Source organism: Enhydra lutris, unplaced genomic scaffold, assembly GCF_002288905.1.
Source record: "Enhydra lutris kenyoni isolate GAN:26980312 unplaced genomic scaffold, ASM228890v2 scaffoldscaffold10, whole genome shotgun sequence".
NCBI classification, from domain to species: Eukaryota; Metazoa; Chordata; class Mammalia; order Carnivora; family Mustelidae; genus Enhydra; species Enhydra lutris.
Window position 1 is genome coordinate 40,326,287 of NW_019154094.1, and position 17,931 is coordinate 40,344,217.

The 17,931-nt window shown below is 39.2% G+C and overlaps 1 protein-coding gene across 3 annotated transcripts in view; it reads left to right on the plus strand.

Annotated features, from left to right (window-relative positions):
• The first annotated feature begins 218 nt into the window (after positions 1-218).
• The window catches only part of LOC111143873 (THUMP domain containing 3), a 26,444-nt gene continuing 8,731 nt past the window's right edge, over positions 219-17,931 (plus strand). Inside the window, exons 1-6 of one of the 3 annotated variants that reach the window (XM_022497877.1) lie at positions 219-295; positions 1,987-2,272; positions 3,348-3,425; positions 11,652-12,122; positions 14,403-14,533; positions 16,751-16,820. In XM_022497877.1, coding sequence (XP_022353585.1) covers positions 2,018-2,272; positions 3,348-3,425; positions 11,652-12,122; positions 14,403-14,533; positions 16,751-16,820 — 1,005 coding nt within the window. In that variant the 5' untranslated portion in view covers positions 219-295; positions 1,987-2,017. Of the gene's footprint in view, positions 296-1,096; positions 1,221-1,986; positions 2,273-3,347; positions 3,426-11,651; positions 12,123-14,402; positions 14,534-16,750; positions 16,821-17,931 lie in introns of those variants that run through there. The other 2 variants (XM_022497878.1, XM_022497879.1) reach the window with 2 other exon arrangements.

Sequence of the window (17,931 nt, forward strand, 5' to 3'; positions counted from 1 at the left end):
GCTACTATGATAACAGGCCACGAGCTCTGGGGCTCTCCAGGTTCAGCTTGCAGACAAGCCTAGCCCCAGCCGCTACAGCCGACTACCCCACAAGCGGCGCCACCGCGCACAAACCGTAATGCGCATGTTCTTTTCTCCCTGACCTTTCGCGAGCGCCCTTCCCCAGATCTGAGCATCTGGGACCGCGCAGCCTAACTTCCGTTTCCGGGGAAGTCGAGGCGGCTTCCGGCGGCGTGACCTCAGCGCGCTGGGCCTGGCGGGGTTCCGGAGCGAGGAGGGTCTGTGCTGGTGGCCGGTAACCGGGCGGCGGGTGGGAGTGGCCGGGTGTGGCGCCGCTGTCCCTCGGGAGGGAGGGACGACCTTTGTCTTACGACCCTGGCCAACACCGAACTGGACTTTAGCCCGATCCTGTTGCGGAGCTTTTTTGGTTGCTTATTCTAGGCCTTCACCCACACTCTGGGATTCCTGTCTCTGGGGCGGAGGGTGTGAGTCGAGAGACACATTCCAGCCTGCGCCACTGATCGGCTTTCTCTGACCCTGGGCGGGATATGACTTTAGTGGGCTCAAGCTGCTTTATTTAGGAGATGGAAGTCGTAGTCACGGGGATTATGAGCTCCTTCGGGGCTGGAACTGACTTTTATTAGTGTTATATACACTGTCGCCTGCCCGGTCACAGAGCAAGAACAGTGTAGGTGCTCTGCCTGCTTTGTGTTGTTCTGGGTCATACAACCTTTGAAATCTAGTGAGCGCTGTTGATCCCCACTACCCACCTCTGTAAATTCCGCTGCCGTCCCCACCCCGCGCTTATAGACAGGAAATTTGGCTCACTGTTACAGATATTTCACAAATACCATTGCCACTCCATGGTTCCCAGATTAGATCGTGGATGTAAATCTTTTTTTTTTTTTTTTAAGATTTTATTTATTTGTTTGACAGAGATCACAGGTAGGCAGAGAGGCAGGCAGAGAGAGGAAGTGAAGCAGGCTCCCCGCTGAGCAGAGAGCCCGATGCGGGGCTCGATCCCAGGACTCTGGGATCATGACCGGAGCCGAAGGCAGAGGCTTTAACCCACTGAGCCACCCAGGCGCCCCTGTAAATCTTTTTTAAATGCATGATTCACTGTCCATTTCAAAGGAAGAAGAAGATACTCTCTTAGAAAGTTTTAATCATGGGCCTGGCAGTATGCTCTTCTCAAGTCTCCCAACAACTCTAGAAGAGAGGTATTAATTCTCGTTTTTACAGATGAGGAAATTGATGCATAGGAGAATAAACTTGTTTTAAGCCGTTCATCCTGTGGATGGTGAGGGCAAGAATTCAGACGCATGTCTGTGGTTCCAAAGCTCCGTAGTAGTTCTTAACTGCTAACTGAAAAAGGGCTGGATGTAGAGACGTATTTGAGTGTGTTCTTGGCAGCCTCTGTTGGGGAATTGTTAACTCTGAGGTGGCTTTTATCAACACAGATGGTCCCAAACCAGACATAGCATGCTGTGAAAATACTACTTCTCTGTCTCCTTTTCTTCCTTAGCATCTATGTTGCTTTTTAAATAATATCACAGTTTTTACATCTGATCCTCTGTGCCCATGTTCTTTAATCCTTTTATCGTCGGTGAATATTGATTGAGGGGTGTTGACTGCATATGGCCGTGTGGTTGTGTTGCCTTGTTATTCTTCTAGCCCTCAAAAGCAGGTGTTTTGTTTTTTGTTTTTGTTTTGTTTTTTAAAGATTTTATTTATTTATTTGAGAGAGAGAAAGTACGAATGAGCAATGAGGAGGGGCAGAGGGAGAAGCAGACTCCCTGCTGAGCAGGGAGCCCAATGAGGGGCTCGATCCCAGGACCCTGGGATCATGACTCAAGCTGGAGGCAGGCGCCCAACCCACTGAGCCACCCAGGTGCCCAGAAAGTAGGTGTTTTTAAATTATAGTTGAAATATGAGGTGATAATGTTTAGGCATTATCTCTTTTTCTTTTCTGTACTGCTTTTAAAGAGACTGTAGTCATCTTTGAAGCACTGCCAACATGTCTGATGTTCAAGAAGCCACTAAGCAGCTCTTGGATGTGAACCTTCATGAGAACTGGAGGGCTATACAAGTGACAGAAAGTGATCCCAGAAGTGAGTCTGAGCACCTCCAAGTCACTATTGGAGCCACTGTACCTACTGGTTTTGAGCAAACAGCTGCAGATGAAGTGAGAGAGAAATTGGGGTCATCATGCAAAATCAGCAAAGACCGGGGCAAGATATATTTTGACATTTCAGTGGAAAGTCTGGCTCAGGTTTGAATGAAGCAATATTTAAAATAGTTTTCTAGAAAGGTCATTTTACAATTATTTTCTGCCTTACTGATCCCTCTTGGATCCTTTTTGCTTTTCTTTGCTCTGCCTCACATTTGGTGATTTTAAAGTATTACTGCATTTTCCATTCAGTACTGATCTGTAAGTTTGACTAGTAGGTTTTCTATGGTTTTAGAAGTGATCCTAATATTTCCTGAGAATGAATTTCACCAGAAAGAATCCTATGTGACTTTTGAAGAAATTCTGAATATCAGATGTCCTTGAATTTATTTACTTTAACATCTAACTGAAGTTTAGTCTTTGGTGGTGAAGCATAAAGGAGAGATTTTTCTTTTAGTATATGTCAAGGAAATTCTTGCTCAGAAGTAATTTCCCTTGAAAGGGAAAAGTGCTCAGCAAACTGCCATCCCGCTTGAATAAAAGCTAACTAATATCTCATTACCACATAAGCATCATGGGAGCAGGAATTCTTTGGGGTTTCTTGGGCTGATACCTCCCAATTTCTTAGTGTCTGGCATATAGTAGACACCCAGTAAATATTTGGAGGATGAATTGGCAAGCAAATATTTTCCACCAGTATCTTAGTTAATAACCTCAGCTGCTTTGTGAAGATAGGGCTTTTATTATCCTCATTAATTATTAGGCTTAGGAATAAGTAACTTCCGCAGGGTTGCTCAGCTAGTAAGCACAGCTGGACCTCAAACCCTGTGCTCTTAACTACTGCACTCTACAGTGTACCCTAGGGAGCCATGAGGGAAATATGATAAAGCACCACTTGTCTTTATTTATCTTCCTTTCTCTCCTGAACCTGTGTTTCCCTGGTAGCCCTTCAAGCTATCCTACCGTCTTCCTTCTTACATTTCTGTAGGGGAATAGAAGCTAATGGGTAACCAAAAGCATGGGAGACTAGGGAGACAGGAAAAATTTAAAGTACACATTATAGGTATTAGCTTCTTAAAATGTTTGTACCTAATTTTTTATATTTAAGTGTTGATATCTCATGTGATTCAAAAGTTTTTTTAGGACTTTGTTTCTAACATTTTTTCCCCTTCTCCAGGTTCATTGTCTGAGATCAGTTGATAACTTATTTGTGGTTGTTAAGGAGTTTAAAGATTACCAGTTCAAAGAAACAAAGGTGAGTTTTCCCAAACATAGTAGCTGACTTTCAGCCTTCTTCCCCAAAGAGATTATTCCCACATTTTGCATTCTATCATTTAGCATTACTACTGCATATATATTATAGAATACTGGGAGGATTTTATATAAAAATGAGAAATTTGTGACTGCTCATTCTAAAAGTTTTTATATTTTATTTTTTTAAAGATTTATTTGAGAGGGGGTAGAGAGTGGGGGAGGAGGGACAGAGGGAGAGGGAGGGAGAGAACCTCAAGCCAACTCCCCACTGAGCACAGAGTCCAATGTGGGGCCTGATCCCATAACCCTCAGATCATGACCCCAGCTGAAATCGAGTTGGATGCTTCACTGACAGCCGCCCAGGCACCCCAGCCAAGAGTTGTTTTTTTAAAAAAATCAGTATTGTGAGTAGTGGGCAAAACAGATGGGAGAGGGTCAAAAGGTACAAACTTAAAACTATGTAATAAGTAAGTCCTGGGGATGTAATGTATAGCATGATGGCTATAACTAATGATACTGTACTGCATATTTGCACGTTGCTAATAGAGTAGATGTTAAAAGATCTCATCACATGATAAATTTTTATAACTATGTGGGGTGATAGATGTTTACTAGACATTGTGGTGGTCATTTTGCAATATATACAAATAATAAATCATGTTGTACATGTGTAACTAAAATAATGTTGTATGTCAGTTACATCTCTTTTGTAAAAGATGAAAGAATAACAAAAAATAAGTTAACAAAAGTCAATATAGTAAAATATCAAATTGTATAAGAAACAAAATAGTTTGATTTTATTACAAAAAGGTATATACTTTAGATTAGTTTTGCTTATATATACGGTTTCAAATAGAATTGCCTTCAGACTGTGAATCAAAGATTAAGTGACTGAATCATCTACATATAACATTTCTCTCACAGTTCTGCTTTTGCCCTGCTTTCTTCTCTAACTTCATTTTTTTTTATTTTTTTTTTCTAACTTCATTTTTTAAAAAAATAAAACTAAAATAGTATCTAAATACTCCTTCACTTCTTAAGACAACGGCTCTGTTTCCAATTTGTATTTAGCGTCTGATTCCTAAATATTGATATGCTAACTAAGTTGAAGATTGAAATATAGATTGCAGTAAGGCCTTAGTATTTCTCCACATTGTTTTTTGGCCAGGTTTCCAGAATCAGATGCTTGAAAACTTTCTTTCTGTGGTTTATTGCCTATATTAGAAACAATGTATTTTTAAAATCTGTGATATACTGCCTAGTTCTCTAGTTTTTATTTACTGGCAACAGGTTGATTTCCAAAGCATTATTCAGTAACCAATTGAAGTGATATGAACCCGCCAGTCTAGAAAAAATAAAACCTGACCTAAAAGAATTCAGGCTAAAAATAGATTAAAATTGTATTAATTAAAAATGTAACTTTCAAGGGACGCCTGGGTGGCTCAGTTGGTTAAGCAGCTGCCTTCGGCTCAGGTCATGATCCCAGCATCCTGGGATCGAGTCCCACATCGGGCTCCTTGCTCAGCAGGGAGCCTGCTTCTCCCTCTGCCTCTGCCTGCCATTCTGTCTGCCTGTGCTCGCTCTCTCTCCCTCTCTCTCTCTGACAAATAAATAAATAAAATCTTTTAAAAAAAAAATGTAACTTTCAATACTAGCATTATAACCCTTCAGACTTCTGATAATCATTGTCAACTGAATCATATCAGTAAAACTGGAACATAACAGGAAGGCTACTGAAAATTTTTGCTGTTTAGTATTTGGAAATTTTAATAGCCAATTCTATACATGAGTAAATGCTAATGGGCATTTTTAAAAACTATAAAAAAAAAATAAAAACCCTGTAAAGTTCCATCTTAAATTCTGGCCTTTGTTAATATTTTCTTAAAATCCTATGTTTTGGCATCTTGGAGTTTGAATTATTTTGGATGGTTTTGAGCTCCACTTGGAGGTGAATTTGATACTATGTAATGGTTCTACATGAGCCAGCTTTTCAGAATTGCTTTGTAAGTAATTGCAAAAGAGTTTGCTGGTGGAAGTCCCAAAAGAAGAACAGCAAGGATTAAGGTAGATTTTCAGATCTGTGCAAGGGCACGTATGAGACCATGAAATATTGTTAAGCCTTTCCCTTTATGGACTTAAATTGCAACGTATTCCCATACTCTTGTTTTTATTTTATTTTTTCGTGTGTGTGTGTGTGTGTGTGTGTGTGTGTGTGGTTTTTGGTTTTGTTGTTGTTCTTGTTTTTTCCCATACTCTTTTTTTAAATATTTGCTTCTTGCTTTCTGTTGCCCATCAATTTTGTTGTTTGTGGCATTATACTTTCCCATATCTTATAAGTAGCATGTTAACTAGTATTCTTATAGGTCTATGGAGAGATATTCAGGTATCATGAATTGATTAACCTATTTTTAAAAAAGGTAATATCTATGCTTTATATGGGTTGTTTTTAAAACTGGGTAATACATGTACTTCGAGCAAAATTGTAAAGATCCAAAGGATATGCAGTGAAAAGTGTTTGTTCCTCTATCTCCAAACCATCCAGTTCCCTCCCTGGAGGCAACAACGTCTACCACCAATTTCTTGGCTATCCCTCTAGAGATATTTTATAAATATGTGCATTTTTATGTACTTAGACAAATTAAAGCATGCCATACATACTGTTTTGTGCTCTGCCTTTTCTCCTATATCTTGAAGATTATGCCAATGTCATGTTGGATTTCTCTACATCATAATGTAACATTCTCATTTAGGACTTGAGGGTTTTTCATACTCTTGCTATTACAGTGGTTCAGCAGATATCCTTTATATATCCATATACCTATTCAATCTGTGGGTCATTTTTCTGTTTAAAAAGGTAGTTAATCTTACCAGTACTTATTGCTAAGTCAGAAATGTTTAGTCTTGGTTCTGTCACATTTATGTTACACACATTCTGCTTTTTCTTATTTTAAGTTTCTCTATGTGTTTTCTTTGCATTTTTACAGATTGGTTTATACTAGTTTGGAAGGTTTTGTTTTCGTTTTTGTTTTGTTTGGTGCCAAAATCCGGCTGTAAGGTTTCTAGCTGTTATTATAACTACAACTTAAACTACTGTTTAGTATTTTTTTAATCCCTACTAAGAGCAGTGATGAAGTTGGCATATTTTCCACATCTCCCCTCCTTCCTTTTCACCCTCCAGTTTTATTTTTTTCTTAGTGTTGACCCCTGTGCTTTTAAAAATTTATTATTTATTTTTTTTTCAAGTAGGCTCCACACCCAGCATGGAGCCCAACATGGGGCTTCAACTCATGACCCTGAGATGAAATCAAGAGTCAGAAGCTTAACCAAATGAGCCACTGAGGTGCCCCAACCCCGGTTCTTTTAAATATATTTGCTTAGCAGCTTTAACTTCTATCCTTTAATCTCTTTACAGAGGAAGATGTCAGCATCTTTTCTTTCCTTCCTCCTCTAACTAAATTCCAATTTGTGATATTTACAAATGACAGATTCTGCCTGTAGTCATAATCCGTTTTCTTTTCTTTTCTTTTTTTTAATTTAAAGATTTTATTCATTTACTTGACAGAGAGAGATCGCAAGTAGGCAGAGAGTCAGGCAGAGAGAGAGGGGGAAGCAGGCTCCCCGCTGAGCAGAGAACCCAATGATACCGGGCTAGATCCCGGGCTAGATCTCAGGACCCGGAGACCACCTCCCGGGCTAGATCTCAGAACCCTGAGACCACCTCCCGAGCCGAAGGCAGAGGCCCAACCCTCTGAGCCACCAGGCACCCACCCCTATTTTGTTTTGTTTTGTTTTTAATCTCTTAAATGGCATTAGTTCAGAAATGATTCTTTTTCAGCTTTATGCTTGATGAATAGCTTTAAGTATAAAATTTGGAGTCATGCTTTTCTTCCTGAAAAATATCGTAGGCAGTATTCTTTTTCTTCTAGCATTAAATGTTGCCATAGGGGTGCCTGGGTGGCTCCGTGGCTTAAAGCCTCTGCCTTCTGCCTACTTGTGATCTCTGTCTGTCAAATAAATAAATAAAATCTTAAAAAAAAAAAATGTTGCCATGGAAAATTCTGAAGCCATCTTGGTTTTTTTCCCCCTATTTGTTGCTTTCTTTATATTTTTGCATCATGTCCAGATTTTATTTTTAATCTCTGAAGTTTTACAAGTTGATCAGGTTGTGTCTCATTGTCAATAATTCCTTGTCAAGACATGTCAGTTTATAGAAAAGTTCATATCCACATTTATTGAAAATTCTCTTGAATTATTATTATTTTTTTTATTAAGTAAGCTTTACACCCAGTGTGGGGCTCAAACTCACAACCTTGAGATCAAGAGTTGCATGCTCTACCAGCTAAGCCAGCCAGGCACCCCTAAGTTTTTTTCTTTCATTATCTCAAGTCTTTCTTTGCAGATAAATCAGTTTTACATTTGTAGAATCTCTTGACTTTCTTTCATGTTTTAAGATTTTCTTTAATCTTTTTTTTACTTTTTGCCCACTTCCATTGTATTTTCTTAACCTTTCTCCACATCCTTGTGTTTTCAGCAGTGTCTTTTGTATGTGGTACTTTCAGTATGGTCTTTATTTTTGCAGGAGTTTTATTTTTTTATTCCACTTAATTCTTTGAACTCTACAAGCTCCTGTTTCATCTTTTTATGGTGGCTTACTTCATCTTCTTTCTGCTTTTATATCTCTGCTTGGAGCTCTTATTTTACCAAGGTATTTCCTCATTCCATTTTTTTTTCTGTCATGTCAGTATGTTTGATCAGTTTTCAACTGCTCTGTGGCGCTGTCTTTCTGGTCACTGTTTTTTGTCTGCTCTTTGTTTTTCTGTTCCTTTCCTCCTTTGTCCTTTCTTATGTTCATATAAATTGCATGCTGATAACTTTTGATGATTGCTCAGCTGTGAATGAGGAAGTTCCTCCTGGACCTGCTACTGATAGGAGGCTCCTGTGGGAGAAACCAGGAACTGTTCAGGCCAGCAAGAAATTCCCCTGCTTCGCTGTTAAGTTCCTTCTGACAAAGGGTTGTAGGTGAATGAGGTCTCTCTTCCGTCTTTTTTTAAATAGCTTTATTGAGGTACAATTTCCATATTATTGCAAAAATTCTTTTAACCAGTACTTCTCTCTAGCCTGAAGAGATCAGCAGCTTAGGGGTTATTTAAAATGTAAAACATCTCTCAGCAGCTCTGCCTTATCAACACAACAAATAGAGCCTGTCTGTAAGATTCTTTGTTTAGCCTCCATTTTCTCCCTTGCTTGTTCTTGGTACAAACCGAAGTCTAGGGAAGCTCCTTCTGTTGGTATACATACTTCTCTGCTATTCCAAAGAACAGTTTATTTGCTACAGCTTTTCAGACTGCTGTAATCTTTATCTGAAATCTATGGGCATTCTCCCTCTGGTGTCTTCCTGCACCTCTCTTGACCCTCACTGCACTTGGGAATTCTTAGGTTAGATTGTTATGTTATGGTTCAAGGTTTTAGGTATCGTGTAGATTCTCTTAAGATAAAGGAGGTATTTCCGTTTGGTGGTAGTGTTTAGAATGGTGTCTGGAGAGAGAAAGGGACTGTGTGAGTGTTCTCCATGATATCAAACCTCCAAGTCCTGGGGCACCTGGGTGGCTCAGTGGGTTAAAGCCTCTGCCTTCGGCTCAGGTCATGATCCCAGGGTCCTGGGATCAATCCCCGCATCGGGCTCTCTGCTCCTCGGGGAGCCTGCTTCCTCCTCTCTCTCTCTGCCTGCCTCTCTGACTACTTGTGGTTCTGTCTGTCTAATAAGTAAATAAAATCTTAAAAAAAAAAAAAAACAAATAAAACCCCTCCAAGTCCTGTAGATGTCCTTTGTAAAAGGGAAATAATTGTAGATAGAATTGCCAAACCTGAAATTTACCATCATTCATCAGGTTTCAGTTAGTATCAGAACCTTCACTGTTCTCCATTTCAAGTCTCAGTTCCATCAGTGAACACTGATTATCTTTCTACTTTGATCATCAGTGGCATATACTGTCTATACCAGCACTCTGCAATAGAACTCTTTTACTGGAATGTTTAGGTCTGCACTGTCCAGTATAGTAACCACTAGCCGTCAGCATGTGAATGTGGCTCAAGTGATCGAGAAACTGAGGTGGGGTTTTTTTGCTTTTGTTTTTGTTTGTTTGTTTATGTTTGTGTTTTTGTTTTAAAATAAGCTCTATGCTCAATGTGCAGCTTGAACTCATTTATGACCCTGAGATCAAGAGTCACATGTCCTACCACCTGAACCAGCCAGGTGCCCCTGAGCTTTTCATTATAAATCATTTTACATTATTTTTTAAAAATTATTTTTATTCTTTTATTTTTAAAGATTTGTATTTATTCGAGAGAGAGAACGTGTGTACAAACAGGGGAGAGGGACAGAGGGAGAGGGAAAAGCAGGCTTCCCATTGAGCCAGGAGCCCCACCCATGGCTCAAACCCAGAGCCCTGGGATCAGGACCTGAGCTGAAGGCAAACACTTCACGACTGAGCCACCCAGGTCCCCTTAGTTTACGTTCAATAGCTACATGTAGCCAGTGGCTCCTGAATTGGACAGCATGGCTCTGCACCACCCTTTTTTTTCCCCCCTTGAAGATTATTTATTTATTTATTTGACAGACAGAGGTCACAAGTAGGCAGAGAAGCAGGCAGTGAGCAAGGAGGAAGCAGGCTTCCTGCTGAGCAGGGAACTGGATGGGGGCTCGATCCCAGGACCCTGAGATCATGACCTGAGCTGAAGGCAGAGGCTTAACCCACTGAGCCACCCAGGTACACCCAGATTTACTTTTTAAAAAGATTCTGGGTACTATTTAGAAACTGGATAGAGGGGCACCTGGGTGGTTCAGTTATTAAGCATCTGCCTTCAGCTCAGGTCATAATCCCAGGGTTCTGGAATCGAGACCCACATGGGGCTGCTGAATCCAAGGGAAGCCTGCTTCTCCTCGCACTCCTCCTGCTTGTGTTCCCTCTTGCTGTGTCTCTCTCAGTCAGATAAATAAAATCATTAAAAAAAAAACTGGATAGATACATTTTTCACTGTTTCTGGTTTCTTTTTCCTTTTAAAAAATACTGTTTTTTAGGGGCACCTGGTTGGCTCATTCAGTGGATCATGAGTTTGAGCCCCACGTTGGGTATAGAGATTACTTAAAAAAAAATAAGTAAACAAATAATACTTTTTTAAAAAATTACTTTTAGGGGCGCCTGGGTGGCTCAGTTGGTTAAGCGGCTGCCTTTGGCTCAGGTCATGATTCCAGGGTCCTGGGATCGAGCCCCACATCAGGCTTCCTGCTCAGCAGAGAGCCTGCTTCTCTCTCTTCCTCTGTCTGCTGCTCTGCTTACTTTTCTATCTCTCTGTCAAATAAATAAAATCTTTTAAAAAAGAAAGTTACTTTTAAAAGTAGTATGTATATATAGCACAAAATTCAGAAGGAAGTCAGTCAGTGAGAGGTAAATTTCCCTCCCATTTTTCTTTTTTTCTTTTTTTTTTTTTTTTAAAGATTTTATTTATTTATTTGACAGACAGAGATCACAAGTAGGCAGAGAGAGAGAGGAGGAAGCAGGCTCCCCGCAGAGCAGAGAGCCCGATGTGGGGCTCGATCCCAGAACCCTGGGATCATGACCCGAGCTGAAGGCAGAGGCTTTAACCCACTGAGCCACCCAGGCACCCCTCCCTCCCATTTTTCATCCACCCACTTCCCCTCCCTAGGGGTAACCATTTTTAATAGTTTCTGATTGCTTACATTTTAATCTTTTTTTTTTTTTTTTAAAGATTTTATTTATTTATTTGTCAGAGAGAGAGAGAGGGAGAGAGAGCAAGCACACGCAGACAGAATGGCAGGCAGAGGCAGAGGGAGAAGCAGGCTCCCCGATGAGCAAGGAGCCCGATGCGGGACTCGATCCCAGGACGCTGGGATCATGACCTGAGCCGAAAGCAGCTGCTTAACCAACTGAGCCACCCAGGCGTCCCTGATTGCTTACATTTTAATCTTAAAACCCAACTTCTGATCTACAGGTCTAGTATTATTCTTCAGTTGCTTAATTTGTGTTTATCTTAAATTTCAATGAAATTTTAATTTCCTTAATTATAGACATTATCTTATTTCCTCTTTTGTCCTGTACTTCTACCACCCCCAATGTAATGATTAATGTAGTCTATAGGCAAAGTGTAGGGATTTATTCAGTGAAGGTGATGAGAGAGATGTATGGATTTCATTCTCTGTCCTTTATAGGAAGAAGTTCTCAAGGATTTTGAAGAACTGGCTGGGAAGCTTCCATGGTCAGACCCTTTAAAAGTATGGAAAATTAACACCAGTTTCAAGAAAAAAAAAACAAAGCGCAAAAAGATAAATCAGAATTCAGGTAGAGAAAAGATTGATAATGGACAAGGAGACAAAACAGATGAGAAAGAGGATAAAAAAGGATTCACTAATAATACCTTAGATTCCCATATCTTAGACTATTATGAAAATCCAGCCATCAAAGAAGAGATATCAACATTAGTAGGTGATGATTTGGCATCTTCCAAAGACGAGAAGGATGAAAAAGAAGAAACTCATCCTAAAGTGCTGAAGTTTAGAGTCACATGCAACCGGGCTGGAGAGAAACATTGCTTTTCCTCAAATGAGGCTGCAAGAGATTTTGGGGGTGCTGTTCAAGATTACTTTAAGTGGAAGGCTGACATGACCAACTTTGATGTGGAGGTACGTACTGGCTCTGATTATGATGATTCGAGAAGGCCATCACAGATAGGTAGCATTTTTAGCCTAACCAGTTTTATGGTCAGCTAAATTGTGGCCACAGAGCTAATAGGGTGTGGTTAACAAGAGCATGGGCTATGAGACAAATCTAGATTCAGATTTTGACTCTACAACGGCTTAACTTTGGACAAGATACTGTCTGAGCCTCTGTTTCAAATGGAGCCAGCAGTGGCATATACTTCTAAGTATGTCCTGAAAGTTAAATGACATAATACATTTTGGATATTTGGTGTGAACCTGCTGAAAACTAAGTGCTCAGTAGATGGGAAATATTAAGACTTGAGTTTTTTAATCTAGTACTTTTTACATTATTTGGATTTTCAGATTATAAAATCCAACCAGAATTAAAGCAGTTATTTTGTATTTTGTGTCTTGGTTGTAGAGTTTTACTACGAAAAAAAAAGTGGAGTACATTTTTAAAATAAACCCCAACCTCCTAAAATCAGGACATCATTGCTAATACTCATCCTACAGGCAGCTCTTCCCTTCCCTTTCTTAAATTCTGCTAGATCCGTAAATGTAGATGCCTCTTTTTGCATTCTTACTCTCCTTGGTCTCAGTCTTCTGCTAATCAGGTGATTCACATGTGGGCCATGCTAAGTAGTCTTTAAATCTCTGACAGTTTAAAAGGTCCATAGCACCTGACATTTTCACCAAGAAGTCATTTTCTGTTGCTTTTGGGACACCTGAATCTGGGGCAAGTCACTTATTCTCTCTGTACATTTTTTTTTGCATATCAAATCAGAAGAACAATTCCCCTTTCCTTTTTTTTCGATGTAATAGCTGTTACAAGAATGACTAGGCTAACTAGAATAGTAATGTCCAGAAGTTAGCAGGGGGGCTCAGAGCACAGATTTTTGAAGCCACACTGCCTGGATTCAAATTCTAACTTCAGTGTTCTATGACTTTGGGTAAGTAAGAGGACGTCTCTTCCTCAATTTCCCTACTTTAAAAGGAAGATAATACCTAACTCACCTGGGGCACCTGGGTGGCTCAGTGGGTTAAGCCTCTGCCTTTGGCTCAGGTCATGATCCCAGAGTCCTGGGATCAAGCCCCGCATCGGGCTCTCTGCTCGGCGGGGAGCCTGCTTCTGCCTCTCTCTCTGCCTGCCTCTCTGTCTACTTGTGATCTCTGTCAAATAAATAAATAAAAAATCTTAAAAAAAAATACCTAACTCACCTGAAAGCAGTGTAACATTGTGTGTCAACTACATTGCAACAAAAGAAAATAAATTAAAAAGATAACTAGCTTGGAGGATGTGAATATGAAATGTAGTGAATTTAAAGTAGAGAACAATGGCTTGCATATAAGAAGTGCTAGGTAAGTGTCAGCTGGTGCTCTTGTTAAGATCATGTTATGTGGAAGACTGGAGAATGTTTGTTACTTGAATATTTTATATTTCACCGTGTGTTAGAAAAACAGTAGGACAGAAAAGCATTTCATAGGCATTAGTGAGTCAAATTTAAAAACACAGTAAGAAAATAATAGGTGATAAAGCAAATATGACGTGGTCAACAGTTGGTTAATCTAAATGCAGGGTATATTTAGGAGTTACTATGCAAGTGTTCTAGTAGCATTTCTATATGTTCGAAACCTTTTCCAAAAAAGTTAAAATTTTAAAAAAATGTGTGTAAGCCATAAACCTACAAAATATGTTGATATTATAAAAATTCAGGGGATATCTGCTTACAGTAACTTACAGTAAATAAAAAGAATAAAATGTTTTAAAATTTAAGAGTGCATACTAGATGATTTATTTATATGAAGTTCAAAAAAAGAAAACTAATTTGTGCTGTTGGTAGTCAGATTAATGATTACTTTGGGTGGGTACTGTCAGAGGACAAGGCGGGGAGCCTTCTGTCCTGTGCTAGAAATACTGTATATCTTTTTTTTTTTTTTTTAAGAAATACTGTGTATCTTTATCTCAATGGCAGTTACACAGTGTGTATAAGTAAAAATTCCCTGTGTTGTGTGTTTGGGATTTGTCCACTTTATGTAAAGTATAGCTCAATGATAAGACAAAAAATTTTTAATTAATAAAGTTTAGTAACAGTGAAGTGTAAACAATCCTAAAACTTTTATTCTTTTTTTAAGGTTTTATTTTTAAGTAATCTCTATACCCAGTGTGGGGCTTAAAGTCATAACCTTGAGATTGAGAGTCACGTGTTCTATCTACTGAGCCATCCAGGTGCTTCTATTTTATTCTCTGTTTTTCTTCTATAGGTTCTTTTGAACATCCATGATAATGAAATTGTTGTGGGCATTGCATTGACAGAAGAGAGTCTCCACCGAAGAAATATCACACATTTTGGACCTACAACTCTTAGATCTACTCTTGCCTATGGGATGCTTAGGTAAGAGAATGAGTTTGCCATCTAGATTAAAGTGACACTTTCGGAGGCGCCTGGGTGGCTCGGTTGGTTAAGTGTCTGACTCTTGATTCAGCTCAGGTCATGAACTCAGGGTCCTGGGATCGAGCCCCATGATGGGCTCTGTGCTCAGCGGAAAATCTACTTGAGGATTCTCTCTCCTTCCCTTTCTTCCCAACCCCCACTCACCCACACCTGCACTTGCACTCTCTTTCTCTCTCTGCCCTTCCTGCTCGCGCATGCGCGTGCTCTCTCTCTCTCTCTCTCTCTCAAATAAATAAATCAATCAGGGCACCTGGGTGGCTCAGTCTGTTAAGTGTTTGACTTCAGCTCAGGTCATGATCTCAGGTCAGGGGATCAAGCCTCTTGCCAGGCTCTCCACTCAGTAGGGAGTCTGCTTCTCTCTCTCCCTCTCCCCTTCCCCCTGCTTATTCTCTCTTTTCCTCTCTCTCTCTCTCTCTCAAATAAATAAATAAAATCTTTTTAAAAAATAAATCTGACACCTTGATTTGGATTTTCCCTTTAAAACACTTGAATTTTTTGTGAAGTACTGTGTTGGAATTTAGTGAATAAACAACAGGATAAAAAGCTAATCATCTGTTTCTTTTGTATCTAGTGTTGATTCTTTGTAATCCTGAAAATAACACATGACTACCATCTCCATTTTCTTGATTTTAAAATGAAAACAGTAGTTTTCATCTGCCTCTGAACATTTCTGTTTACAAAGTATATAGCGTATATTGGGAAATAAAGCAAATTTTGCTGTGTTTCATTTTTGTGCCATGACACAGATGAAAGCAGAGATTTTTATATTTTTAATTTTTACTTATTTATTTTAAGTAATCTCTAAGCCCATTTTGGGGCTCAAACAACCCGGAAATCAGGAGTCACATGCTTTACTGGCTTAGCCAGCCAGGTGCCCTGAAAGGAAAGATTTTTAAAATGTGCATAATATAGGGTGGGGGGGGCAAAAAATGTGTATAATATGTAAATAAACACAGGGAACTTTTACTAATATTTTTTAAAATTTGTACTCACAGCATCTCAGGAACCATCCAGGATTTTCCACTTTTTCAAGTGCAAGACCTAGCTTTCTTTCTCATTTGTCCTTTACCCTTTTATTGGGCGCTTCTTCCCACCTCTAGGACAAGTTGTCTTCTCTAGGTTTCTGTTCTCCAGACTGCAAAATGGGTTTGATGTGAGACTTAAAGGATTGTTAGTGAGGAGTAAATGTAGAACTGTATGCTTAATACCGGTTATATAGTGTCTGGTATATGCTGGTATTAATTGTTTATTATATTTCCTTCTCTTCCAGTCTTTGCTTCCTCTTTCACTCTACTCATCCATGGAGTTACAGTTCAGCACAATTGGAACCTATCCATACAATGACAGTAATAGAATACTGGGCCCGTTTGATAAAGGAACAGCTCCCAGTCTTCCTTCATTGATTTAACAAACATTTATTGTGTATTGCCAGGCATTATGGTAGGAGCCAGGAACATGGAGAGTTCTTTTGGGTGCAACTATTAGAAACCTAAGTAAGCTAGTTTAAGATTTAAAACAAAAAACTGATGATTGGATAGGAGGGGGTATTTATAGGAAAGATACTGAGAAATCTTGGGTCATCTGCAGAAAAACTGTTAAAAAGATTAAATGAGATAATGCATGCAAAGAGCTTAAATCCATGACTTGGCAAATACTGAGTGCTCAGAGTAAAGCAGTTATTTTGGCAAGGTTCTTTAAAATTAAATTCATAAGGAAAGGAATATTAAATGTCTAATTGCCAGTAAACTTATTATCGATACTTATCAATACATGTTTTACTTGAAACACAGTTGAGTTTTTTTTTTTCTTATGGAATAGAGGTTTATATACAAAGTAACACTATGTGTTTTCTAAAGACATGGATGGATAGATGTACATGTATATATTGAAAGATCTGGAAGCTAAATTCCATCTGCCACTGAAATGTGATTTTGGTTGGGTCAGAGGGTACTTTTAGCTGTATGTAATTTTTTTATAACTTCTAGGATATAGACTCAATCTCTTAATTACAAATTGATTTTTAAAATGAATATTGATTGGTGTTCCTTAATGCCAGCATTAATAGGTCCTTGATCTTTATAGCTTCAGGAATAGTGTGTGTGAAAGCCTCAGCTATTGATTGAAGTCTTTTCATATAGGCTATTTTCTCTTCTGTAGGCTCTGTGCTCCTCAACCTGCTGATATAATAGTTGATCCGATGTGTGGAACGGGAGCAATACCAATAGAGGTAATAATGTTTCTTTACCTTTTAGATAAGCAAGTGGTACAACTAGAATATTCTAGAACTAATGGGCAAATTACACATGATGAAATCATCAGGGTTGGGTCAGTGGTCTCCATTTAAAAGAATTGCACTAGTTTAAAAAAAATTTTTTTTTAAGACTTTATTTATTTATTTGACACAGAGCAAGGGAGAGTGAAAGAGAGAGCAAGCACAAGCAGGAGGAATGGCAGGCAGGGGAGAAATTGGCTCCCCGCTGAGCAAGGAGCCTGATAATGTTCCCTGGATGGAGACCTGAGTTGAAGGCAGCCACTTAACCGACTGAGCCACGCAGGCGGCCCAAAAAATTAAAAAAAAAAAAAAAATTACACTAGTAAAGCTGGGATTTTGTGTGAAGGGTATAACCACTTATTACAACTAGCTAAGAAGTGGTAGATTATAAGTGGTGGTTACTCAGTGGATCACAGGGAAGGCTAAGAGTTAGAAACTGTTAAGTCCCTTTTCTTTTCATTCTTTCTTTCTTTCTTTCTTTTTTTTTTTTTTTTAAAGATTTTATTTATTTATTTATTTGACAGAATCAAGCAGGCAGAGAGGCAGGCAGGTGGGAGGGGAAGCAGGCTCCTTGCTGAGCAGAGAATCTGATGCAGGGCTCAATCCCAGGAATTTGAGATCATGACCTGAGCTGAAGGGAGAGGCTTAACCCACTGAGCACCCAGGCACCCCAGGAAGTCCCTTTTCTATAAGAGACAAGCTGGTAGACTTGAAGGCACAAGCATAAACTGGAAGAAGGTGTTCCATCTCTATAAAGTGAGATTATGCTTCTTAATCCACATAGGCGCTTGGAGGGAGTAAATATAGTTTTAAAATGGAAAAACCTATGAATCTTATTTAGATTTTTCAGGAAGTCTAACATGGTTACACACAAATGCTCTTAAATAGTTTTCAAAATTACTGTGATACTCAGAGGACTCAAAAACTGCTTAAAGCAAAGCAGGAAATGGAAAGGCATTTTTTTTTTTTTTTTTAAAGATTTTATTTATTGGGACGCCTGGGTGGCTCAGTTGGTTAAGCAGCTGCCTTCGGCTCAGGTCATGATCCCAGCGTCCTGGGATCGAGT